The sequence below is a fragment of the Nilaparvata lugens genome, chromosome 4 (assembly GCF_014356525.2).
Source record: "Nilaparvata lugens isolate BPH chromosome 4, ASM1435652v1, whole genome shotgun sequence".
NCBI classification, from domain to species: Eukaryota; Metazoa; Arthropoda; class Insecta; order Hemiptera; family Delphacidae; genus Nilaparvata; species Nilaparvata lugens.
The window spans coordinates 47,880,045-47,907,698 of NC_052507.1; the positions used below are offsets into that span (position 1 = coordinate 47,880,045).

The following is a 27,654-nucleotide window of genomic DNA, read 5'->3' on the forward strand; positions in this document are numbered from 1 at the left end:
ACATGACAGATAAGAGACAATGCTACCACGTGGTGACGCTTCCGTGGTAACACGCCACCACGTGGTAGCATTGTCTCTTATCTGTCACTGCACACTAGAGCCACAAGCTGAGCTTCCAAGAATGTGGTGTGTGGTGGCTCGAGCCGCCGATTTTGTTAGCCACCACGTCATACCATTGAGTATTATCTGTTATTGCACACTAGAGCCACCAGCTACCAGCCACCATAAAATCATCTCCTGTTCAGTTTCAATTCAAATCAAGTTCAGTACAGTTGTCTGTTGAAGTTGTCTTAATGAATAGGCCTAGTGAGCAATTTGATACAAAAAGGTTCATTCTTGAAGTTGAAAGCAGACCAGTTATATGGGACATGACTTCCAAAATTATATGCAGACCGGTATATGAAGAAAAATTCTTGGAGGGAGCTGGTAAATCTTATTATTAAAAAAGATAACCTCACAGAAAATTAAACAAAATGAATTTGGCAGGTTAAATAACCATTTTTCTTGGGCACTATTCATTACATAACTATTATTCTTAAGCATTATTCATTAAAACCATTTTCACTATTTTCGTGTGTAATCGAACGAAAAAACATCAGTCTTTAACATAGAATATCCATATCAAACATTTTTTTTTAATATGAGTTGAGAATTCGATTTCGTACACGCAGCACAACATATGCCAATAGTCCAGCTTCTTCCACATCCATTCTTCAACTGATCATGAGTTAACTAGTGATGAGTCAAGTGGTGGCTGTAGTGTGCAATGCCATCAAATTTTTATGGTGGCGCTTCCATGATGGCCTAGTGTGCAAAGCTTCTTAGTCTTATTTCCTTAAAACTAAATATTGAATAGGAGGATTAACCTGTTTTTTGTCGACTTTTGGCTGATATTTGTAAAATCTACTCACTTGTATTTTGATAAAATGTTTATGTCCTTCATTGCATTCTGCTTCATATTTGCTATTTTATTTCCAGCATCAAAATGACAGTCAGTGATACAAGAACTGAGTTCAAGCTGAAATCACCACCTGAGGATGGCATCTCATCAGTCAAATTCGGCCCAAACTCTTCTCAGTTCCTGTTGGTGTCATCGTGGGATAATTCAGTCACATTGTACGACATCCAAGCCAATAGCGTCAGAATGAAATACTCTCATGAGAGGCCGGTCCTCGATGTTTGCTTCCAGGTACAGTTAATACACATTTCTCTTCAAATATCTTTTAATAACATACTACTGTATAGGCCTATCATGATCGATAATAAGGTTTTACTGCAAACTTCGTGCCAAAGGTATCGCAGTGAATAGTCAAAATTAGACCACTCTAATTAACAAACTTTGGACCAATTGATCAAAGCATAGTAGAACGGCGAAGTTAGCTTAAAGCTCAAAAATGTTGGAAATGAAGCATGCAGTATTTCAATCTATTAAAATATACAGCTTCACTATGTTACTCACCCACTGGAATACATGCATTATTTTCATCAACAAATGCCGCTCAGCTATGTTTCAACCCAATGTCGTCAATGCAATCTCAATTAGGCTCAATTCACAAATTATGTTCACCACTTTTTCATCTTACAGTAAAACCTTGTTTATCCGGTTTTGATGGGACCAGGATCATTGCGGATAAGCGAATTGCTGGATAAAACGTTTCTATTGTAATTTTTGAGAGTTCTAATCAAATCCTTTCAGTTTTCAATATTGTATTTTAGCAACAACAATACGGGTGGTCATTAGCGTAATGCGGTTGCGTTTACTTTTCATTTACATAAAAATATTGTTCTCCTACAGTATAGTTTCCACAGTACTCAATTCACTGACAGACTGAGTGAAGAGCCGTTCCCTCATTCACCTATTCCTTGCTGACATGTTTCCCCAAAATTGGCCAATTCTTACTAACAAACAGCAGACTCTCAGTCAATCGGAGGACTTTCTGCGTGTCGTGTCGGCGAGAAATCTGTGAGTGTAAAAACGTACAACCACTGTTCAGTGGGCCGAAAATGCTAAGCATACTCCAAGTCATCAAAACTGCCGTTGTGCTGAAAATATAGCAAGTTACGGTGAACATTCTTCAGTTTTCCTCTTGGAGTCATCACAGATAAACGGGAATATTGGTTAAGCGAGTACTGAATGAACGAGGTATCATTGTATGCAAACTTCAATTTCTGATATATAGAGCCTAATTTCAACTGCTATACACTATTGTTGACCACGAATTTATCAAACCGAACTTACATCGCCACGTAAACCACTTCATAATAATATGTTAGTTTGCATTAGTTTGTTAACCATGCATTATTTTACTGTTACTGTAGGTACTTTATTTGAATTTTAAACATCTCATTTTAAAAATCTAATTATCCAGTTCTTCAGTTTAGTTTTATGTTCCGCATATTTAGACATTATTTTAAATAATAAATTTCATCATATTTCGGTTGTGTATTAATTAAAAGGTTTTTATTTCGTTTACCAAGAATGAACAATTATTTGTTAAAAATCAGTCGAACTATGTAAAATACTTTACACTATTACACCATTGTTATTCAAGTTGCATTTTATCTTTATTCCGATCGATTATCCATACTTTGCAAAATTTTATTATATTATAAGCAATATTTTAATTTATCCTGTAAACCATTATACAGGGTTGTCATAAAAGAATGGTGCGGTTTCGAACATGGTTTAAAGAAAAACCAAATTACTTACAGTCAATGTATTTTATTCATCTAGTTTGACGTCTCAAACAGTTGTTTTACATAATTAATAAATTTCAATATGTGCGCCCTTAGTCGCTAGACAAATGTCCAAACGATAATCAATTTATCTCCAAACATTCGCTAACATTTCTTCCGTTATGGTTGTCATTGCTGTTTTTTAAGTGGTTCAGGTCCCGAATTTTTTGTGAATGAACAATGTTTTTTATGTAACTCCACAAGAAAAAAATCGCGAGATGAACCACTTAAAAAACAGGATTAATGAAGCAATGACAACTATAACCGGAGAAATGTTAGTGAATGTTTGGAGAGAAATTGATAATCGTTTGGACATTTGTTGAGCGACTAATGGCGCACATATTGAAATTTATTAATTGTATATAATAATAATATCTCGTGACCTGGCTGGCTCAGTTCTGGTGTCAGAGTCTTAAGGTCGCAACTGATCAATTATATAACTGTTTGAGACGACAAAGTAGATGAATAAACTACATTAACTGTAAGTAATTTTGGTTTTCTTTAAACCATGTTCGAAACCGCACCATTCTTTTATGATAACTCTGTATATTATAACATACCGGTAAATAAACAAATCAATCCAATCGACTATCGAGGTGAAGAAATTGCGAAAATATCCGAGCAAGCTAACTGGTTGAAGTTTAAAAAGAAATCTGGGACCGATGCTTCAATATCTACCTACGCTGCTTCACTATGTTTCGACACTTTTAAATAAATGCATTATCTTCAACATTCTCAACTACTTTCGCTGCTCCACTATGTTTTGACCCTTATACAGTGATGATTTGTCTTCCACTTATATTTCTGATTTTTATGCTTCCTCCGCTATGAGGGACAATGATTCCTCAATCATTCTTATCACCTGTGCGTTGATAGGCCTACTCAATGTGGATGATTATCATTAGCCTATGATGATTAAAAATGTAACCTTATCTTCAAGTTGAGTTGCTAATCATTGAGAAAATAAGATAAGCCTATACAATTATAAATACAATCAGATTTGAAATTAAAATCGTCATTCTTATTTTTTTATTAGTACCGTAAAGGCCTTTATTTTGATCAGTTTTTTCGAATCCTCTTAGAGCATTATTTTTGTGACTTGGATCATGTCTCGCTTGACAATTACAGGAAAACCTTAATCTTTTAAATTTATCATTTTATTTACAGGATGCTGTGCATTCGTTCAGTGGTGGATTGGATAAAACGCTCAAAATGTTCGATTTCAATAGTAATACAGGTGAGTAATTCATTTTATTTGGAAGCTAATTCAATAATGAGGTTAGCCTAGTCAGATTTTTCAACTCGATTTCACGCGTTAAGGTGAATTTAGACTTTATTTTAATTATGAAGATTTATATGATACACTTGAAATACATTTACAAGTATGATATATTTTTCACCAAAGTCCTGAATATTACAAATGCTGTCAGTTTTGTTTAGGCCGGCAACTAAATACAGCACAGGTGTGGTCAAACATGGTGAACGGACATGTATTCGAACTTAAAAATCTGGTGTGGCGCGCACACACAACTTTCCTTGCCGTTATGAAAATTGATCAACTGACGCTAGTTTTCAAGCGCATCTCAAGTCTACTATTCACGCGCATCTCAAGTCTACTATTCAAAGATCTAAGCCAGCTGGTGACAGGACAATAACTACAACTCTCCAACATCTCCATCGTAAAAATGAATGCTCACCGTAGATTTGTAGATCTTTGTTTCCTCTTCAATTTGATGTATTATTTCACTACTCAATGTTTTCCTTCTATTGTTATAGCAGATTCAATGTGGGGGGGGGGTGAAATTTTGGGGGGAACATATGGTTCACAATTTTTGACTTTGTAGCTTAATGAAGACTAGTTGGGAGGTGAACATAGCAAAAATACGCATCTCTAGTCTGTCTATTAAAAGTGTGGTATTGCTAAGTTGACACTTGTTGCAGAGTTGAAAATTTCACCCAACCCCCGCCACATTGAATCTGCTATAACAATAGAAGGAAAACATTGAGTAGTGAAATAATACTTAAAATTGAAGGGAAAACAAAGCTCTACAAATCTACGGTGAGCATTCATTTTCACGATGCATTGTTGGAGAGTTGTAGGCCCTGAATCATCAAAAAATTGGATTGAAAGCTATTATTTTAACAATTTTACACTTTTAAGAGCGCATATCTCAAAAACTGTTGGAGATATCACAAATCACCACTGAACAAATATTGTAGAGAATTTATCAAGCTTCATATCTGAATAGTTGGTCATGTCGGTTGAACGCATTTTTCTCACGATATGAGCGTGAAAGCAAAACATTGAAAAATTCAACTTTTAAACAACTCTCATCCCTTTAGGACAAGGAGTAGGGATGGGGACTTTTGACATGTTCACCCCTAACTGGTCCCAACAAGGCTTCGAAGTCAAAAATTGTGTTCAAAACATGCTCTCCAAATTCCTTTGTCAATCGGTCTATTTTTGCATAACTGAAGATCTCACACTCAACACTGAAGCTGCTGCAACAGTCGGGGATGTGCGTAAACTTGTGAAATTATGCATTAAATTGAAGAGAATTTGATGCTCTATAAGCTCATGATCAGCATGGATTTTTCCCGTCGATATTCAAAAAGTTATAAAAGCAAAAATAGCAAAAGAATGAGGAAAATGTGGTTTTTTTCAAAAATGTCACATCTTTTAGAGCGGATATCTCGAAAAGTGAAAGAGATATAGGAAAAGTTGTCAGATCAATATTGTAGGAAATTATGTAAGTTTTAATTTCTTATAGAATAGACATGTCTGTAAAATGCGTAATTTTCGAGTTATATGCGAGAAACCAAAAAATGGTACCTTTGAACCACCTCCACCCCCTTAGCACAGTGGGTAGGGGTGGGGACTTTTGATATGTTTTACCTCCTCACTACCCTCAACAGAACTGCGGGGTCAAAAATTGTCTTCTAAACTTTTCCCTCTATAACACTTTGTTGACTGGGCTAATGGTAATAGGGCAAGGAAAATAAAAAGACATTCACACAAAAGGCTTCGAACGAAAAACAGCTGTTTGACTGCTGCTCCTAAAATGAAATACATAACCAATAAAATAAATAAATCGTGGAAAATTTTAATGATACGAAAATAATTCATCCTCAAATGAAGCAGCGAAGAAAAATAAGCTCTAAAAATAGAAGATGCAAAACCTAACCTCAAAAAATTTTGTTCGAAGCTTTTCATTGATTGCACAACTTGTCCATCGAACATCTGTGTTCACAGGCGCTCGACACTTTTCCTGTCGTTAATGGCCGGCATTGTATTTGACAAGTATGATGTCATACAGGGTTTGGCAATGAAATATGGGGGATTCGGAATAGCTGTTACACACTCATTTTTGAACGAAACTCATAGCCTAGGCTACATATTTTTTTAGTTTGTACCTTTGAAAAAATGAAAATGGAAAAAAATATTTTTTGAGCGGAGTTAGGACTTTTCAAAAATCAAAATCAAAAATCATTTATTCTTCAAAAAACAAATTTACAGTATAAAATACAACACTTTCACAAAACTTGTCTAACCTAATCCTTATATGACAATTTACAAGACACATTGAGAAGAAAAAAACCCTGCAAAGGTTTAACCTGAGCGCAGGAATGAGTCGCTATAAATAACATAATAACAATATCGAGGGAAACAGGATGTTGAAAAACTACTCTATAAAATGAAAGAAATTAATATTAAATATACAGGCAGTTAAAGTTAATTGCAATAATTCGTGAAAATAGAAATGTACAAAATATAAATTACAAATATTGAACAGCAGCACAACTGCATCATTATAAAATGATGATAATCATAGCATATCATTTATGTAAACAGTATCCACTATGCTTAGCATATTGAAATTTATATACAATATAAAAAGAAATGGAAAATCACGTAGTTTAATTCATGAATCAGTTCAAAAAACATTGAAAATAAGAGGGAAAGGTATTCACTACAAAAGAATACATTATTCAATAGTTACAAAAAAGTTTGATATTTGTTATTTCTAAAGGTTATTATAACTTTGGAAGGAGAAAATCTTTGATCAATACAGAAAGTATAGGATCTATAGTAAATAAATTTTACTTGTATCAAAATAGTTTTTCATTGAGCTTGAATGCTACAATACATTTATCCAATTCATGCCTAGTTCTACTGTTAAATCTAAAATTGACAAAATCAAAAGGTATATGATTCAGTAGTCTTTTAGCTACAAAGTCAAACTGCCTACAGCACACGTACAGCACACTGTACGATCATTCTGAAAAGTAATGCTAGATGGTCTCAAATCATAGTCTCTCGAAGTCTGAAGTTATTTTTGTTTTTTATTATATATAAGAGAAGACTCTTTGTAGCACTCGCTATTATCGGGCAGTCACAGTTCACCAATCTGTTACTAAGACAGGTATGTGAATGAATTTTAATATTGTTGAATTTATTAGGTTGGCCGGTTTGATTTGGAGAGAAAGTTAGATAAGTACTTTTTGTGGTGTTTAATGTCAAAGTGTGGTGATCCAAGTATGCCTTAATTTTACTGAGACCATTTTCACTAACTCTTTTCATGTCGTTCCAGGAGTTAGTGGTGAATAGTAAAGTAGTGTCATCAGCATATGATAAAATTTCACAATTTTCTATTTCCAGGTTAAGCATGTCATTAATATAGATGAGGAACAAAATTGTTGATAAAACTGTACCTTGCGGGAGCCCATAGACCGATAAATTAGCTTTACTTGTAACACCATCCATAGCCAGAAATTGGGAACGACCTTGTAAATAATTCTTGAAAAGTTCCAGGGGTACACCTCTTATGCCTAGGCATTGCAGTATTTCCAGAAGCATAGAATGTGGGATAGTGTCAAATGCCTTACTCAGGTCCAGGAAGACTCCCAATGTCTTTTTCCTATCATTAAAATTATTATATAAGATCTCCACAAGTTTGACAATAGCATCTTCTGTGCATTTACCTTCTTGAAAACCAAACTGATTTTCGTGAATAATATTGTGTTTCTTTAGATAGGTTAGCAGACGGCTTTTAATAACTTTTTCTATTATTTTGGAAAAAACACTTAAGAGACTAATCGGCCGGTAATTTGATGGATTTTGAGGATCACCAGACTTGAACAGTGAGACGATAGAGGCTACTTTGAAATGTTTAGGGAAAACACCCTCCACAAAACACTTATTTATAATAGCTGCTAACGGTTTAGCTACAGAATTAGCTATTCTTTTGAGAGTCATGTTTGATATTCCATCTATACCGGAAGCTGAACTGTTTTTAAGTGAGGCAATGAATTGTAAAATTTCTTCCTCGTTGGTAGGAAATAGAAAAAAAGAATGCGGTGAATTAGTATTTCTGTGTGCAGAGTGTGTGCGATTGTTGCTGTTGGATATAATAATAATAATAATAATTATATTATTATTATTATTATTATTTTATAATAATAATAATAATAATTATTATTCAACTAAGAGACTAGTTTTCTCAATTTTTTTAGAAAGCTGAAAAAGTAAAAAAAAAGAAAAAAAGTATGTCGAAACTCCGTATTCTGAAGAAGAAAATTGAGACGATTTACCATCTCCAATCAATTCATTCACTTAAAGATAAGCTAAAATAAAATCTATGTAGTAAGACCGAAATATCGATACTCGATTAAACTTCATTCATTGAAGCTTATTTATCAGTAAAAATGAGTAACTGTTTCAGTACTATAACCGAGAAAGTATAACTGATAAAATATTCGGAATAGTTTTATCTTATCACTAGAATTTTACTGCTCATTGACGGTAAATACAATAACGTTGATGATCTTAATCACAATTAAAGACATATCCTTCCTAACACAATTCGAACAGGAAAAAATGAAAAAATCGAAAAATGGAATATAATTGTAAAATAGAAATACTGAATTCATATCAAAATCAAAACGTAAATGCTCTACTAAAACTTATTAAAAGAAGACATGTCTTATCGAAAGTAAGTTATTATTAATAGTTTTAATCATTAGTTGAATATTTCTCCAGGTCATTTACTCCTGTAATACGCTCAACCTGAGATGAAAGGTCCTTTCTAACGAGTACTTTACAATCTTTTACCCACACGAAGGCCAATTTACCTTGCTTTTTGAGATTTCTAGCCAAACCTAAAAGTTTTTTATTGTGAGGAGCCAAATGTTCGTTAATAAAAACGTGGGAATCCGGGAGGGTGCTCTTTATTTCCTGTTTCTTTTTAGCTGCATCCAGCCACGCTATCTTGGATTTTCTCGCCACAAATTTGACTACAATGTTGCTTGTGCCCTTGACGTTAGGAACTCTATGCGCAATCGAGATGTCTTCTAGTCGGTGAGGAACCTTTATCACTCGAGCTACAGCCTCCAAAACTTCGTAGATATCTTCCTCATCCGTCAGTGGAATGCCGGTGATTTCAATAGTATCCAATCTGGAGCGTTGATGAAGGAAATTGATTTCATCTTCCAGTTTGCTATTCCTTTCACTCAAATAGCTGGAAATTTTATTCAAATTAGTGAGGTTATCCTCATGTTTAACGGATGTTTCTTCTAACGTATATTTGGATTGCTTTAATAGTTCAACATCTGCACTCAATGCATCAATCTTTGGCTCGAATACAGCTCGAAGCGCAGTTATTTCCTCTAGTACTTGACTCAGTTTAGCTTCAAGTCCCGCATTCACGTATTCAGCACTACCGACGCAATCATCACATTTCCAGGCTGCTTTGACTTGAGAGTTCATTTTTTTGAATTTTTCTATGTTACCAAGTCTAGTGCAATCTAGTTTACACTTACTACATTTAATACCTTCGTTTGTTGTAAATTGCACTTCACACTTCGAACACATGGACATCTTGAGACAGGAACACAAAAAAATATTGATTGAGAGAATTTAGTTTCAAAATAATTAACGGGTTTCGACACACGAAAAACAACTAGCAGAATACCATCTTAAACATAACCAATATTCTGTACAGTTCACTCCGCACTTATCTAACTGCGATAAGAGAGTCTAAAAACACGACCGTCCTTCGTCGAGGTCTGATAGCAACTGAACTCCTGTCTACTTTTTAACTCCTGTCTACCACTCAACCTCAAACCTTTGATGTTTTCATCTTTATTATTAGACAGGGAAAAAATAAAAACATCAATTTCGTAAGGAAAACAAAATTTGAAAAATAAAGCTCTTTTTTGACCAAACACACCTTTAGACGTTGTGAGAAGTTGATGATGACAGAGTGCCGTGCAAGCATAAGCTTGCCTTATCTGGTGTGGAGGAACCGTTGGTGGATAAAGATTGATGTTAACAGTGCTGGGTGATTTTTTCTCGCTATTCAGCAGGTTTCACTTGCATGACCCAGAATACCACTCATGTATTTCATTTCTGATTTGCATGGTACTGATTGATAATGTGAATATCTTCTGAAGGGTTTGCGATATCGATGTGCGGTTTTCGCCATTCATTTTTCCTTGAAATTCCGTATCGAAATCATGTGTATCGCTTGACCACCTTCCTATTTAAAAAAATAAAGTTGCATTCAAAATGGCGGATCCAAGATGGCGGACCAGATTTTTAAAGTCTAGTAAAGTAGTATTTTCAATTCGAGTAACATCACTAATCTCACCCACCTTGGAATCACTTCTTTTTATGAGATACTAAGCCGTTCTCAGACTTTTTTCTCTCTTTTCTGCTTAGAATAGCATTGATTGATAATGTGAATATTTCCGAAACGGTTTGAGATATCGATATGCGGTTTCCACCATTAATTTTTTCTTGAAATTCCCTATCGAAATCATGTATCGCACGACCACTTTCCTATTTAAAAAAATGAAGTTGCATTCAATATGGCGGATCCAGGTTGGCGGACCAGATTTTTAAAATCATTATGAGGTAGTTTTTTCAATTTGAGTAGGATCCCCAATCACACCCACCGTCAAATTATCTTTGTGTATGAGATATTAAGCCGTTCTCGGACTTTTCACCCACCACCCTGTATGTGCCAATGCAAGCTTGGTTATGTACAACTAAGCGGTCAGATGATAAACAAAATTTGGAAAGAGCAATAGGAATATAGGAACAATCATACTAAACGCTTGCACTTGCAGCTACATGCAAGTCCCAACTTCTTTCAATGGAACTTTTCAAGCTTTGTTTTTCGGCTCATGTGCACTTGCACATACTATACGCTTTCAAAGTGATCATACCCGGCGCAGGCGTTTTTTATATTAAGTGTTTCTCCGGTGTACATCGCCCCTTAATATTATATAAATGACAATATCCATGGTAGGCCTACATACTGGAAAAAAATTTCAAGTTTCGTGATCACCCTTTACTTAGGCTACGTCTGTTTACTTTTTCAAATAACAATAACTATTCTTTATTATTAATTTATACCAGAGATTTCAAGTTTCGTGATCACCCTTTACTTAGGCTACGTCTGTTTACTTTTTCAAATAACAATAGCTATTCTTTATTATTAATTTATACCAGAGATTTCAAGTTTCGTGATCACCCTTTACTTAGGCTACATCTGTTTACTTTTTCAAATAACAATAACTATTCTTTATTATTAATTTATACGAGAGATTTCAAGTTTCGTGATCACCCTTTACTTAGGCTACGTCTGTTTACTTTTTCAAATAACAATAACTATTCTTTATTATTAATTTATACCAGAGATTTCAAGTTTCGTGATCACCCTTTACTTAGGCTACGTCTGTTTACTTTTTCAAATAACAATAACTATTCTTTATTATTAATTTATACCAGAGATTTCAAGTTTCGTGATCACCCTTTACTTAGGCTACGTCTGTTTACTTTTTCAAATAACAATAACTATTCTTTATTATTAATTTATACCAGAGACATCATGATCACAATATTACTGTTTTAGACGAATTAACACTCAATCATATTATCTTGAAAATACTTTATTCCAATGTTCTTTCCAACATTGAGCTATCATTCTTACATTGAACTTGCCACGCTCATCCAATTCCTCACATAGCGTTAAATGTGGCTCTAATACTTTAATATTCTATTTAGCACTAATATTTAATAATAGCTGTAGTATTTTATCCAATTTTCTTTGGTTCTAGTTGTACTAATTTATTGTTTTTGTTTGTGCTTCGTCAGAAACTGTTGTGGGGACGCATGACCAAGCTATACGGTGTATAGAATATTCTTCAGACGTGAACAGTATTCTCACCGGAAGCTGGGATTCGACGGTTAAAATGTGGGATCCTCGCACCAATCGATTAGTAGGAAACTATTCTCAACCTGATAAGGTGAGTGTAATACTGAATCTCTATTCATTCATTATTATTATTATTATTATCAAATACACTTAGTTAATTAAATCAATGATTGATTATTGATTGATTCTTCATCACAAACTACAATGTATTGCCATGTCTTGCAAGACCTATTGCAAACTAGCACTACATTTTTATTAAAACAATTAAAAAATTGACTTGAACAGAACAGAGAATATGTAGATGAGTAGAAAACTTTTAGAAACAAAGAGTAGAACTATGATTGGGAGAAAATCAACAGGATCACCCCAAACGTATACGTGATAACTGGCCTTATAAGTGGTCTGTATATTTTCATTTTGTTCCTTTCAACTTGATTGAATTACTATAATTCGTAATATATGCACGATTGCCAAGAATTTATTATTAGCTATTAATCTCAGTTCCCAGTTCCAAGGTGCATGTCGTTTCTAACCTTTTTAAACATACTTTCTTATATTTGACAAATATAATTGAAATTTGTCTCTAATCTGAAATAATACTTCCTCTGCTAAAGACAATTCGGATTTCTCTAAAGCCAAAGCTTAAGAACTTTTTTGGAACTATAACAATTAGTGATGAAAAATTCCCGGGAATTTAAGATCGAGGAAATATTCCCAGGGAATTTAAGAGAAATATTCCCAAAAATCATAAATTCCCGGGAATTTTTGGGAACTTGAAGAAATTTATGATTTCTTTCATAAAAAATGACCGAAAAAGGCGTTTTTTGTTACACATGGTCTCAATCACCTGTTATACAACAGATTTATGTAAAAAATATAAGGATGAATAACTTATAAATTGTAGTAAGTTCAAAGAAAACAGTAATTTGAAGTTCATAGACTGATCACTGAAAGGAGAAATGAGCACTCAATAAATCATTCAATTGCACCACTATTATCATGCTACTTTCATGTCTTACAAGTTGAATAAGATTTTTTTACTTGCTAATAAATGCCTGCAAATCTGGTAAACAAAGTCAACAAAGTATTGAGTGTAATTTAACTGTCTTTGCATGATTTTATTCAATTTCTCCGCACAAAAATAATTTACCTCTAAATAAAGATTAGAGTAGAATATAACCCAAAAATGAGAAATTATAAAATACAGCAAAATGAATAAACTAAAACAAGGAGCATACTCGACTTCAATTCAATATTAAAAAGAAAATAATTCCACAGCTCACAAACTTTCAAGAGTCATTGAGGCTCACTTAACTTGTAATAAGATACTAGTCCAGACAACGAATCCTCAAAAAGATATAGAGGGAAAATTTTGTAACACAATTTTTGACCTCGCAGTCCTTTTAAGGATAGTGAGGGGGTAAGCATATAAAATTTCCTCACTCCTACCACAGTCAACACTGAAACTGCTATAAAAATTGATGGAAAGCATAATACATTAAATTGAAGAGAATTGAATGCTCTACAACTCACTGTCTTTTAAATACTTCTATAGTCCGGTCAATGAAAGATTATAGAGAGAAAATTTTGGAACACAATTTTTGACCCCGTAGCTCTTCTTTCAAGGATAGTAAGGGAGTAATCATATTAAAAGTCCTCACTCCTACCCCCTGTGTGAAAAATTACATTTTTTCGATGCATTGTTGTTGAGTAATAAGCCCTGAAAGTGCAAAAAGTTGGAAGAATAATTGTCTTTTCAAAGATTTTACACTTTTAAAAGTGAATATCTCAAAAACTAAAGAAGATATCACAAAACTCTACTGTACAAAACTTGTAGGAAATTTATCTAGCTTCATTTTTACTCAAAAGTACGAAGAGGACGCGCATCCTACCTGGCTGAAGGTTGGTCATAAATCATTTTCGTGAGAGTACGAACAGAGCGCGCTTCATTTCAGTGCGCGCTCTCTTCGTACCTTACTGATTTACCCTTCTGACAGCTTGACAGATCTTCGTTCTCCCTGATAATACATATAAATATACATGCTACTACTTATTTTCTAGTTTTCTTCAATAAACAAAAATCGACGTGTTGAGGACCGAATAGTGAATATTGAAAAATATTAAAATTGTAGATTTCTGTTAGTGTTCTCCAATTATTGTGTTGAAGTGATTAGATTTAAGCCGAATTTATTGATATGAATTCCAGTGAACTTCGATTTATGTTAACTGTTTATTATATTTTTGATTCTAATTTTAAGTGTTAATTTTATTTTTTGACTGGAGTACGATTCTGCTAATTTACTTCTAAGCTGCTTGAAAGCTGCAATAATTTCAACAACATGGAAGTAATCTAGACTTCTATGTTGTTGGAATTATTGCAACTGAAATCATGTGTCGGCACATAAAGTCTGTCCGTCTGACAGTCTGTGTGATATAAAATCAAAACAATTTTTCATCTTATGCACTTCCAATGTTATTTCTATATCCTGAAGGAGTGAGCCAATTTTGTTGTCCAACAAACTTGACCTGTAAAAAGGTTTGAAGAATTCGTGTTCAAAATTTGAAGCTGATTGATCAATTCTCTCTAAAGTTCTTGTCGAACATAAAAACAGGCAGAAAACACCTTCAGTAAGTCAAAAGTGAGAACTTCGCTAACGCTCGTTCTAATGTAGAGACTTACGTTTCAAGCTATATATATCAGCCTGAATTTTGAACCCTTGTCAACACTAACTTGTCAAACTCGAATCGTAGAGGTACGAAAAGAGCGCGCATCATTTCAGAGCGCGCTCTCTTAGCACCTCACTGATTTACCCTTCTGACAGCTTGACAGAACTCTTGCATGTGCGCTGTCTTCGTTTTCCTTTTTTACTCAGCCATGTCGCTGAAATGCATTGTTTCCCAGTTACATGCGTGTCAGCCAGAAATGAAAAAAATGCAACTTTTAAACTACCCTCATCCCTTAAGCTCAAGGAGTAGGGATGAGGACTTTTGATATGTTCACCTTCTAACTAGTTCAAACAAAGCTGCGAAGTTAAATATTGTGTTCCAAACATTCCCTCCCAATTTCCCTGACAATTATTGATCTATTGTTGTTAAACTGTAAATTTCACACTCAACACTATAACGGCTGCAACAATCGTTGGGAGATGCGTAAAATAATGAGACCATAGATGAAATTGAAGAAAATATAATGCTCTATGAGCCCATGATTAGCACGGATTTTTTCAATGAATCGTTAAAAAGTTATAAGGCTAAAAAGATGTCGGAGCCGGAAGGGTTTTTCTTCAAAATGTGATACCTTAGAGAGCTCATACCTAGAAAACTATTAGAGATATGAAAAAATCTGGTGTGGCGCAATCACACAACTTTCCTTGCCGTTATGAAAATGATCACCTGACGCTAGTGTTCCGCGCATCTCAAGTCTACTATTCAAAGATCTGAGCCAGATGGTGACAGGATAATAACGCTGGATACACACTCTCTATCTATCTCTGCTATCTCTTCATAGTGAATGATTTAATAGAATCAACAGTTGCCAACAGTTTGCAATTGAATAATCACATTTTCTCAAATTTCAAGCTTATTTTCAATTTTAGGTGAAAATGTTACTGCACATTAATTGGAGAGATTTTCATGCTCAATCTTTTCCACTCGAAATTTCTCGTTTAAATTATATATGAGACCTGATAATTGGAAATCTATAATCAAACTTTGCATAGATGGGGCGGAGCTCCTGAAATTTTTACAGATATGGGACTTGAGGCAGTTGATATAGCTTATCAATGAATATTTTAGGTATGAATTTGATCAAAATCGTTGGAGCCATTTTCGAGAAAATCGCGAAAAACCCTGTTTTTGACAACATTTTCTCCATTTTAGCCGCCATCTTGAATTGCATTTGATTGAAATTGTTCGTGTCGGATCCTTATAGTGTAGGGACCTTAAGTTCCAAATTTCAAGTCATTCCGTTAATTGGGAGATGAGATATCGTGTACACAGACGCAACACACACACACACACACACACACACACACACACACACACACACACACACACACACACACACACACACACACACACACATACATACATACATACATACATACATACAGACCAATACCCAAAAACCACTTTTGGACTCAGGGGACCTTGAAACATATAGAAATTTAGAAATTGGGGTACCTTAATTTTTTTCGGAAAGCAATACTTTCCTTACCTATGGTAATAGGGAAGGAAAGTAAAAATGTTGGGAATGAAACTTGTAGGATACTTTTTGAGCTTTAGGCTAATATTATGATTATATTCGACAAAAATTTTCGAAAGACGCATATTGTTCGAGATATATGCAAAAAACAAAATATGGCACTTTCAAACCACCCCCACCACCTTAGCACAGGGGGTGGAAGTGAGTACTTTTGATATGTTCACCCCCTTACTACCCTTGAAAGAGCTACAGTGTCAAAAATTCTGTTCCAAGATTTTCCCTCTATATTCTTTCATTGACTGGACTATACGAGTATTTAAAAGACAGTGAGTGAGTGAGCAAAAACAGGCTGAAAGAATGATGATTTATTGATTATATCAATGTAAAATGTGGCTGAGCTTGATCAATATCAAATAGAATGATGATTTATTGATTATATTAATGTAAAATATGAGTGTGATTGGTCAATCTCAATAATTTTTAGAACAATTTTATAAATTTCCTTAAGTTCCCATAAATTCCAAAAATTTCTTGGCCTCGGAAATATTCCCGGAAATATTGCCAAATCATAAGTTCCTTCCCACTGGGAATATTCCCGATCCACATCACTAATAACAATATAGTGTTTTCATTTGCTAGGACTTACGTCATTTAATTCATTAAATTAAACAACTAACAATATCCGCAATATGGGAACCTCCTGCATTATAAATCAATTGTATGTTTGTTTCAGGTTTACACAATGAGTTTGTGTGGTGAGAAGCTGGTTGTCGGTACAGCTTTCCGCAAAGTATTCGTTTGGGATCTGCGAAACATGGGCTACATACAGCAGAGAAGGGAGTCCAGCTTGAAGTATCAGACTCGCTGCATCCGTTGCTTCCCTAACAAGCAGGTGAGAATAATTTGAAAAATAATACGATTCAATATTCTATCAAGGAAAGAACAGCACAATGCTACAGGAAATGCTAGTGAAAGGCAATTTTATGAAAGTGAAATGAATCAAATTCAATTAGATTAGAATAAACCATGTTTGTTCGGACGTTATATGAATGTTCCTCTTTGTTGTCTGGTGTTGTGTGGTAGAGGGGGCAATTGAACGTTGATGCGCATAGCATAATCGCAGCCAGTTGCCGTTTGCCAGCCAACCGAACAGCTCACTTCTCGTAATGTCGATTTTTGCAAAGTGATTTATTGATTTATTGTGATTTATTACAAGTGTCGTCTCGTCTCGTATCGTGATCTGGACCCGGGATCCTAGAAGCAAGGAGGATTTGGACATGAAGGTAGGCCTATGTTATTGTGCACTTAGCCATTATATTGTTCAACTTGCTACCCGACGCCAGACAACCCCAAAAGGTTCTCGATGTAATTTATACAGTCCACAAACCAGAGTGCTGTTTGAGCCAGCCTCTGTCGAATAAACAATGTTCATTTTGAAACATGAACATCACATTGAGTAAATGATATTTTACAATTTCTTTATCCAAAATATAAATTCGGTAGATTCTAGTTCATTTTACCATTACACCAACATAGTGTAATGTCATTAACGCATTAATAAGAGGATGCGCAAATGACTGTTGATATAAGACTCTTGATGATAAATATCAGAATAAATTTAAACGAACTTTACAGTATTCACGAATTTATGAGAATTAAAAACGATATCATACTAGTTTTTTAGCAAGTTTTCTTTCGTATTTATTATGGTCATTTTACACAGTATATCCTGTTTGAATACAGTTTTACCCATTCAATTCAAGATGATGGTAACAAACGTTCACTATTAGAAAATGGTTGATTGTGTTTTTAAATATTCTGTGATGATGTTCTTAAATTTTTTCAGTAAATTTTCAGACAAAATTTAACCCTAGCTGTTGAAGTTCGTGGAATGATTAGAAAACAATTTACTGTCTCAAGTTATTATGAACACAAATTGTTTTCAATTCTCAGGGTTACGTTCTTAGCAGTATCGAAGGAAGAGTGGCAGTGGAGTATTTGGATACCGGTGCTGAAATGCAGAAGAAAAAGTATGCTTTCAAGTGTCACCGTATCAAGGAAGATGGAATCGAGAAAATTTATCCAGTAAATGCTATAAGGTTAGTCTCGTTCATAAAATGATCATGGTTCAGTATCATTTTTACTTTCCTTGCCCTATATATGTGTGTGTGTATATGTCTGTGAACATGATAACTCCATTCCTAATTAACCGATTGACTTGAAATTTTAAACTTAAGGTCCATGAGGATCCGGATCCGACAATAAGAAATTCAATAAAACTCAATTCAATATGGCGGAAAAAATGGCGGATAATTACTAAAAAAAACATATTTTCACGGTTTTCTCGAAAACGGCTTCACCGATTTTGTTCAAATTTATACCATAGATAGCTATTCAAAAGTCCTATCAAATGACATGAGTCTCATTTCTGGGAAAATTGCAGGAGCTCCGTAATATTCTTGAGAAAAATGGCAGATAATTACTAAAAAACCATGTTTTTCACGATTTTCTCAAAAATGACTTGACCGATTTTTTTCAAATTCATACCCTGTATAGTTTTTTATAGGCTCTATCAACTGGCATGAGTCTTTTCCCTGGGAAACTAATGTGGGGTCCACCCCATCCTTGAGAAATTGACTTTGTAACCTCCTTCTCGTGCATGAGGTAGGTAGGGAGAGCAGTTTATAAAAATAACACAGTCATAGTCGAGATATTACATCTGTAGGTAGAACAGCTGTTTTGACGACTTTTGAAAAATCATCGAATTTCACAATTTACACAAAGGAAAAAGTACTCTGAAAACAATTATATATACAGTAGTCTGATCGTAGTTCAAGAAGAATGAGCTGTAGTACGAAGAGATCCGATCATTGTGTCAAAAGCTATGACTGTTTAAAATTTTGATCCTCGAAGTGTCCTTATGCGCGCCTCTCAACTAAATAAAGTGCATTTAACGGATTATTCTTATATAACTTTTTTTTCTATTGGTCAATACTAGCCATCTAGTCTAAAGACTGATGAGCTAATTTTTTCTATCCTAAAATACTACTTGAAAAATTTAACAGTGAATTTCACATTAGGAACTCTTACTGCTATATAACATGATCTTATGAACTTATATCATTGAGTGAAATCTCAATCTGAGGACAATGGACTCGGTGATGATGGTTGAAGTTAACAATGAAGTGTTTTTTTTTTAATACAAGAAGCATTCTTATCAGGTGTACCGGGAAATCTATAAGAGATAGAGTGCTCTACCTGGTCTCAGATTGTAGAGCACAAAATTACGCCTCAAAGGATTTAGAATTATACATATAAATGTTAACAATCGTAAGATATTGAACATGAATTTTAAAAAACACTACCAATGCATTTTCACTCCACATGTATTGTAGTGACTACCAATGTAAGTGCATTTTCACTCCATAAATGATTTTAAAATTCAAGTTTAATTTTAATAGTGAAAAAGTATGGATATGCAACAGCGTAAGATATTTTTGATTGAAAGAGAAGAATGGCGCAACTTGATTCGGAGAGCCGATCCCAAATAACATGGGAGAAGGCTACGTTGATGATGAATCGTAAGATATTGTTGATCAAAAACTGAAAATCATCAATCTTGATTTTTTTCAACAGTTTACTTATTTTTTAATAATATTGTAACTAAGTACTCATTGAAGATAAAGAATTCCGAATGATCTCATTTTATTCAGAATTATATACCGTATTATATTGAGTAATAATTGGGGTCGATCATCAGCAACGATGGAAGCATTGATGCAGACATTTCGAGCAGGATTAATACGGGTTGGATGAAATGGAGAGAGCTGACAGGAGTGCTTTGCGACAATAGAATGCCCATACACATTAAGGGCAAAGTGTATAAAGCTGCAGTGCGTCCAGCAATGATATATGGTGCAGAGTGCTGGCCTCTGAAAAAGCAACACGCAGAGAAACTTCATACTGCTGAGATGGGCCGGAGGAGTAAGTAGACTGGACCACATTAAGAACATTCATGTACGTGGCAGTTTTAAAGTTGTGCCAATTGCTGAAAAAATGATGGAAGGAAGACTGCGATGGTATGGCCATGTAAAGAGACGCCCACCCGAAAACATGACTAGAAAAGTGCTGGAGATAGAGTCACAGCCAAGGCGCAGAGGCAGACCACGCCTAACATGGATGGCACTAGTGCTTAGGGATATGAGACAATTGCAACTAATGCCAGAGGCGACCCAAGATTGCAATCACTGGCGACTAAGATCCAAGAGAGCCGACCCCAAATAATGGGAAAAAGGCAAGGAAGAAGAAGAAGATTATATTGAGTAATAATAAATTATAATTATATTCAGTAATCTAAAAAAAGACAAGAGCGTTTTTCTGTTCGATTACTGGGTTTGGCGGAAATAGCTGGAAACTGGAAAATGTACCGAAAATACGAGGTTTTTGGGCCACTGTAACTAACACAAGGGAATTTTGCATGAAAACATTAGTTTTGGACTTGTCGTAATATCCGAACAATATATTAAAAAATCAGAACTAGTATACAAATTACAAGCACACACCCCCTTCTTCATGTCCATATTGACTGGACTATTAAGAATATTACATTTTTTCAAATGGACATTTGACTTTTTATTAGTTGGAAGAAGATAGCCGCCTCATCGAAAGACAAACATCAAGTTACCTCTTTTTGTTATCACTTTCATTACGAATCGTTAGGTTTATTAAATTGTGACAACTCTGTGTGATTCATGCTACCTTATTTATTTATTCATTTATTGTATAAAACACTATAATCATAATACAATATTATGACATTGGAAATTATAAATTCCCAAACTAAATGATCATATATAGTGGTGCATATATTATACGTATTTGATTCCGTCTCGTCAATTTCAAAACGAGTCAAATTATGAATTGATCAAGTTTTGTTGAAGTAACTTGGCAAGCTTACCAATATGGTTTATACCTAGAGTACATAGATCACATTAAGATAAATATAACAAAACAATTGTTATTCATGATTATTGAACAAAAATTCATCCACTGGCTAATGCGATCTATCATTCTCAATACTATTGAGAATAATTGTAACAATCATTCATCAGCTACTCGATTTTCCAGTCAAAACTGGCAGTAATAACTTTATAATAATTGATAGAATCAAAAAAAAGGATTCGATTAGTTATAAAACTTATAAATATTCTCTGGCCAGTTTCAAGCTGAATTTTCACAATGTGATTTCGATTCTTATATTTGATATACAGGGTGATTCATAATTATGGTAAAATATTTCAATAAGTGATAGTAGAGGTAAAAATAAGAAAAAAAGTTCATATAAACATATATCCATAAACGCTTCATTAGCGAGCTATACAGGGTGAAAGATTTCGCCCGGAATTCAGTTCCTCTGGTGAAATACACCGATGCTGAATTGTTTGGCGACTAGTTTTTGAGAAACTTATGCTGGAATCATATGGAAAAATATCTGAAAAATTGAATAAAACTAGTCTGGAAGCTGTAGTGTGAGTAGTTTTTGAGAAAAAAGTTGAAATATGCAAAAAATCTAAGTAGAAAAACACAGACTTCTACGTTTGATGCCCAATAACTTTCTTTAATGACCAGTAAACAAATAATTCCTCGCAATAAAAATTTTAGAGAATTTAATTCTGAAAAGAATGATGTAAGCTGTGTAAACTAAATTTAAATAAAAGTTGGATAAAATGTATTCTTATGTAGTACATTACACCACAAAAATTTGCTGTTTTATGAGGAGAGAACTAACTCATAAGTTGTAGCTGATTGCAAATAAAATATTCAGTTTTTTATGAAAAGTTTTTTTTTTATATGAAAGTAGCATATCTAAATGACATTAAACTTATACCAAAAGACTAGTAGATCATGCCATTGAGCCTGGGAGGAAGCTCGAACAGAAGTAAATGATCTCCTACGATTCCTGCCCAAATGTTTACTGAAAACTGATGTTGTGGAAGATTAGGATTAATGGCATGAGGATTCTCAGCTGCCCGAATATGTTGGTTGTGGACGTTAACGATAGCTGTTCTTGTAAAGTGTGCCTCGTTGGTAAAAAAACGGTTGTTAAAAAGTTTGGGTAAACAAGTTTTACTAAAAACCATCGGCAAATACCAGCACAGGGAATACAGTCTCGTGACAATAGAGTTTGAACTTTCTGGAGGTGGTATGGATGTAATTGTTGCTATTTTAGTATCCTCCAAATGATAGATTGATTGACATTTAACTGCACTGACAATTCTCTTGTGCTCTTCTCTGGATGTTCATAAATTTCATTAAGAACTTGTTCTTCTAACTCAACAGTCATAGTAGATCGGGGTCTGTCTGCATAAATGTGCTCTTTGGATATCAAAGAATCTGTTTCAGACAGACGTTGATGAATAGTGGCAAAAAACCTTGAACTTGGACATACTTGGTTAGGAAAGTTCTCTTGATAAAAACGTCTTGCTTCAGTACTATTACAGTAGTGTCCCATTCCATACATTAAATGCATGCCAGCTAATTCGGAATATGAATAATGTCTAAGATTAACTGCCATTTTTTAAAAAGTTAACACTTAACACAAAAGCAAAGTGGAATGGTTACAAATAACTGGTTAATAGATTAAACAAAAAACACTATCACGTATTAAATTATTTTACCATAATTATGAATCACCCTGTATACAATTTTATCTTATACACTCTAAAACAATTATTAGTCTTAAATAAATATAAATCCTTGATTGATTTGAAATATCTCATTTTATTCTAGCTTCCATCAAGGATACAACACATTCGCAACAGCTGGATCCGATGGCTATGTAAATATCTGGGATGGTTTCAACAAGAAGAGGCTGTGCCAATTCCATCGCTACAACACATCCATTTCATCAATCTGCTTCAGTCATGATGGTCAGTTATTGTCACCCATTATCTTACTTATTTGTCCATTCTATAATTTGTTGCCATAAATAAAATGGCTATTATAATTCTTGCTCTAGTTATGTAAACAAGCTTTTTGCTATGTGGATATGGGTAAGATTAAAGTTCTTGAGCTCTACCCATATCTGAAAAAAATCTATTCATCCAATAAAATAATTGTGTTGAATATTCTGCGAATTGAGCTATTTTTCAATTTCTGGCATCAGCAATCCATGTATTATTATATTATCAATCACAATTAAATGTGAACTAGACTATAAGAGCTGAATTTTCATATCCATATTTTTAGGGGCGGTTTCCGAGTTCGGGATCTATAAGTTCTGGACTTACAAAGTCCAGGACTGAAATAAGCGCTCGGGTCTAAATCGACTTTCTGAGTCACGATTTTATCTTCTAAACTCAGGGGTCTATAAAGTTCTCGACTTATTTGAGTCAAGGACTTTAATGTAGTAAACATGAGGGAAATTCACAATATTTTGCTGTTATATTGTTGGCATTATAGCAAAACGAAAACAGCTGATTGCAGCGGGATAATTCAAATGAGCATGCTCTCCAAACTATTTTGTGAAAATACGTTTCGATTTCTTTGTAGGCCTAATCAAAGCAAAACCTAACCTTTTGAAAGATGAATGAATAAACATTTTATTTTACTTTATGCTATTATTGATCATTGATCCTAATCAGTGATTTTGGAATAAAAATTTCATAAGGCGTAAGTTCATGAGTTCGAAAACGTATTTGTTTAAATAAAAACTGGAATAATAATTTATTATTGTTATATTAATATGTTGAATATGACATTGATTAATAACAACAACATTCAGATCAAAAACATTCAGATTGGAATATAAATTCCAAGCCAATCCTTGTATTATTTTTCTTGAACATTTTTAGGTTATGTCACATTCGTAAAATAAGGTTAGTTTTTTACGCATAATTCTGATACAATTTTATTGCAAAAAAAACTTGCAAACTATAAACTATGAATTAAGATGGACTAATCCAAATAATTTAGGTATTCCATGACATCTATTTGGCTTTTCATCTACTCCAAAACAATAACTGAATTGTGTTTGCTCAGTTAAATCTAGAACTTAAATTTAAACCCTACCCCAGTCGAGGGTTTAAAATTACGCTGATTTAAGTTCTGGACTTGACGATTTTTTATAAATCCTCGACTCGGAAAGAGGCGAGAATCTAATTCAAGTCTTGGACTTATAAGCCCTTCACTCAGAAAGCGAAATTATAAACTCCACTCTCTAACGTGATCTCTAAACTCCAGAGTCTATTTAAGTCCTCAACTACGTTAACGCTCTGACTCGGAAAGCCAATTTTCTGACTCGAGTTTAAAGTCAGTTAAATTCTAGAACTTAGCTAAATCCCGAGCTCGGAAACCGGCCTTTAACGAATCTACAGAATTAGAAGATGTACATTTAAACGTTTTATTTTATATTTGGTTTTGCAGGAACCGCTCTGGCAATCGCTTGCTCGTACATGTACGAGGAGGAAACAGTCCGTGATCCACTTCCCGAAAATAATGTGTTCATCAGATACGTCACCGACCAAGAAACAAAACCAAAATGAACTGATTCACTCGAATTGCATGTCTCTATCACGGAATCAACTGGTTACTGTCTCGACTAAGCTGTTGTATTTATACGTTTTGTAATGCTGGTCTTTATAATCTGTCTTCTTATAGTGCGTACATACTTGTGCGCCACGAATACGCTCATTTTATCAGATGATGATACGTACTGTTTCTATACAAATGCAGATATAATCAGCTGATGAAAACTGATATGCGCGTGTTTGTGGCGCTCAAGTCTGTAAGCAGACTTGTTTCTTTGTGAGCTTGTTTCTATAGCATTTTAGCACATACAAACTCTAGTTTTATATTTTGAATACTCATTGACAGCAGCATAAAATCTGCTCGCTCGTTGTAGTTTTTAAACATAACAAATTTCCTGTATTCAGGCGTCTATTCCAACTTCTAGAATAAGTTATGCACATGACTGACATGAAAAATTGAGATTTATTATAAATATATGATCATTCAATTTACAATCATGACCATCTTTTTTATAGTCCAGTCAATATAAACAAAATATAAATCTTAGTACCCTTTTTAAATTATTTTATCACAACATGTTTCGGACATTAATGCCATTTTTTTGCTCGAAAAGCACTAAGATTTATATTTTATTTATATTAAGAGTAGCCCTAAAGAAAAAAGACAATAAAATAGTCCAATCAACATGAATACCGTAGATGAAAAAGGAGGGGTACTTGCAAAATATATTGTATTCCTATTTTAATAGTTATTTGTGCAACTAGTGCGCAAAGTGACAGTTTGCTGCACCGAAAGAAACGTTTACGCACGAGCCTTAGGCGAGTGCGGAATAATGGTTTCTTGAGTGCAGCAAACGAACTTTGCGCACGTATTTCACATTAAATTTTTCCTACAGTTACCATTGAATATGAAAAGTGGGTAATTATGGGTAAAATTCCCTGAAATCCATCAAATGTTTTTCTATGTAATTTTATTAATAATAAAAACCTTAATTTATTTAAAATTGAATAATAATAATTAAATTAATCAAGGCACATAATGGCAAGGCAACACCGTTCTCCACTGTCATATTATAACGTGGACCACACTATACCACAGTCAGTGTTACCAACTTAATTTTGATTTTCCTGCACTGGTGCTCCATATAACCTACTAACTGTTTTGCGTTGTCATGCTGCAAATCTGGAGTACGCAAAGTAATACTTTGCGCACTAGAGCGGAAAAGTGACTCTTTGCGGCCTGCAATTAGTGCAGAAATGGTCACTTTTCAAGGTATCTGTAGGAAAAATATATTGTTTTGATATATGAAAGAAGTCCAGAACCAATTTTTGCATGCAAAATTTCCTTGAGTCAAATACAAAAGGCCTCGAAAACCTCAAATTTTGTGTTCCTCTTCCAGTTTTTAGCGATTTCCGCTAAAACCAGCCATCGGACAGAAAAAATCATTCTTACTTTTTTTCTGTAGATAAAATTTCAAGAACAATGAAACCATTCGCATTTCTCTATTGTCATTCGTCAATGAGTACTGAATTAATAATTTACAAAAATGAGTCAAATTCGTAAAAAAATGTTGAAGAATTTCAGTTTTCAATCAACAATAACTTATTCAATAGCAACTATAAGGATTTTTACCACTTGAACGATCGAAATCAATCATAATCCGAATCCCAATAATGAATATCCCAAAACAATCAATTCAGCAGATTAAAGTTAATGGTCATTTCAAGACATTCAATTTTATTATTACGCCAAAAGGGGTTTTGAATTATTCGTTCAAATGGTGACAATCAAAAGTTATTGTTAATTAAAAAGTAAAATAATTCAACTTTTTACTAAAATTTGACTCGTTTTAAAAAAATTGTGACTCAGTACTTATTACGATAGAGTTGCAAATTATTCCATTGTTCTCGAAATTGTATTATCTATGAAAAGATAACAATGATTTTTCTGTCTGATTGCTGAATTTGGCGAAAATCGTTGAAAACTGGAAAGACAATCGAGGTTTTTGAAGCATTCAGCATAAGGAAATTTTGCATGCAAAAATTAGTTCTAGACTTCTTTTATGTATCCAAACAACATAACGTATTAAAACTACAATGTATTTTGAAAGCGCCAATTATAATAGTAATTGAACTATATAATAATGAAGAGTGAACACATTTATAATAATCGTGCATCGTTTTTTGAACAAATGAATGTAAATTCCATCAATCAAGTTCGTATTATTATTCTAAAACAACTGTCAGTGTTATATGTAATGAATAGAAGATATCATTTTTTAAAATGTTTTGTGTTCTTGACTTTTTCCTTTTGTAGTTCGATGTACGGGTGTCCCACCAAGGTTGTAACAGCCGTTGACCATAGATTCTTCTCGACATTTCTGACAAACAATGTTCAGTAATTAAGTTTGTAGTGTTAATGTTGATGTTGTGGAACTTTTCCATAATTGAATAGACTTAGAACGTTGTCAAAAATCCACTTTAATTAAATAATGTTCAGTAAACTTTTTTCCTATCGACCTTAGTTTTCGAGATATATCGATTTTTTTGATATTTTCAGAATATGCCCACTTCTGGTCATTAAATACTCAATAACTCGAAAACTGCTGGTCGAATTTCAATTTCAAGGGTATTTTTTGGTTTCTCGCATATAACTCGAAAATTATGCATTTTACAGACATGACTATTCTATAAGAAATAAAAGCTTACATAATTTCTTACAATATTGATTCTACAACTTTTTCTATATCTCTCACTTTTCGAGATATACGCTCTAAAAGATGTGACATTTAAAAAAACACATTTTCCTTTAATTTTTTGCTCATAACTTTTTGAATATCGTTAGGAAAAATCAATGCTGATCATGAGCTCACAGAGCATCAAATTCTCTTCAATTTGATGTATAATTTTACAAGTTTACGCAAATCCCCACGACTGTTGCAGCAGCTTCAGTGTTGAGTGTGAG

The 27,654-nt window shown here is 33.9% G+C and overlaps 1 protein-coding gene across 1 annotated transcript; it reads left to right on the forward strand.

The window, feature by feature from the left end:
• Positions 1-957: 957 nt before the first annotated feature.
• On the forward strand, positions 958-26,974 carry LOC111053462 (mitotic checkpoint protein BUB3). The gene is made up of 7 exons (XM_039426579.1): positions 958-1,189; positions 3,904-3,973; positions 11,897-12,048; positions 16,895-17,053; positions 18,115-18,260; positions 22,951-23,090; positions 24,586-26,974. Exons 1-7 carry the CDS (start codon positions 986-988, stop codon positions 24,702-24,704), a joined length of 990 nt encoding a protein of 329 aa, XP_039282513.1. The 5' UTR covers positions 958-985; the 3' UTR covers positions 24,705-26,974.
• Positions 26,975-27,654: the final 680 nt, after the last annotated feature.

What these genes read in the sequence shown, in the direction of transcription:
- LOC111053462 (XM_039426579.1), top strand. Translation starts at nt 986, where the DNA reads ATGACAGTCAGTGATACAAGAACTGAGTTCAAGCTGAAATCACCACCT. An exon ending in CGATTTCAATAGTAATACAG is followed by an intron (nt 3,974 to 11,896) that starts GTGAGTAATTCA and finishes GTGCTTCGTCAG; the next exon opens with AAACTGTTGTGGGGACGCAT. An exon ending in AATCTGCTTCAGTCATGATG is followed by an intron (nt 23,091 to 24,585) that starts GTCAGTTATTGT and finishes TTGGTTTTGCAG; the next exon opens with GAACCGCTCTGGCAATCGCT.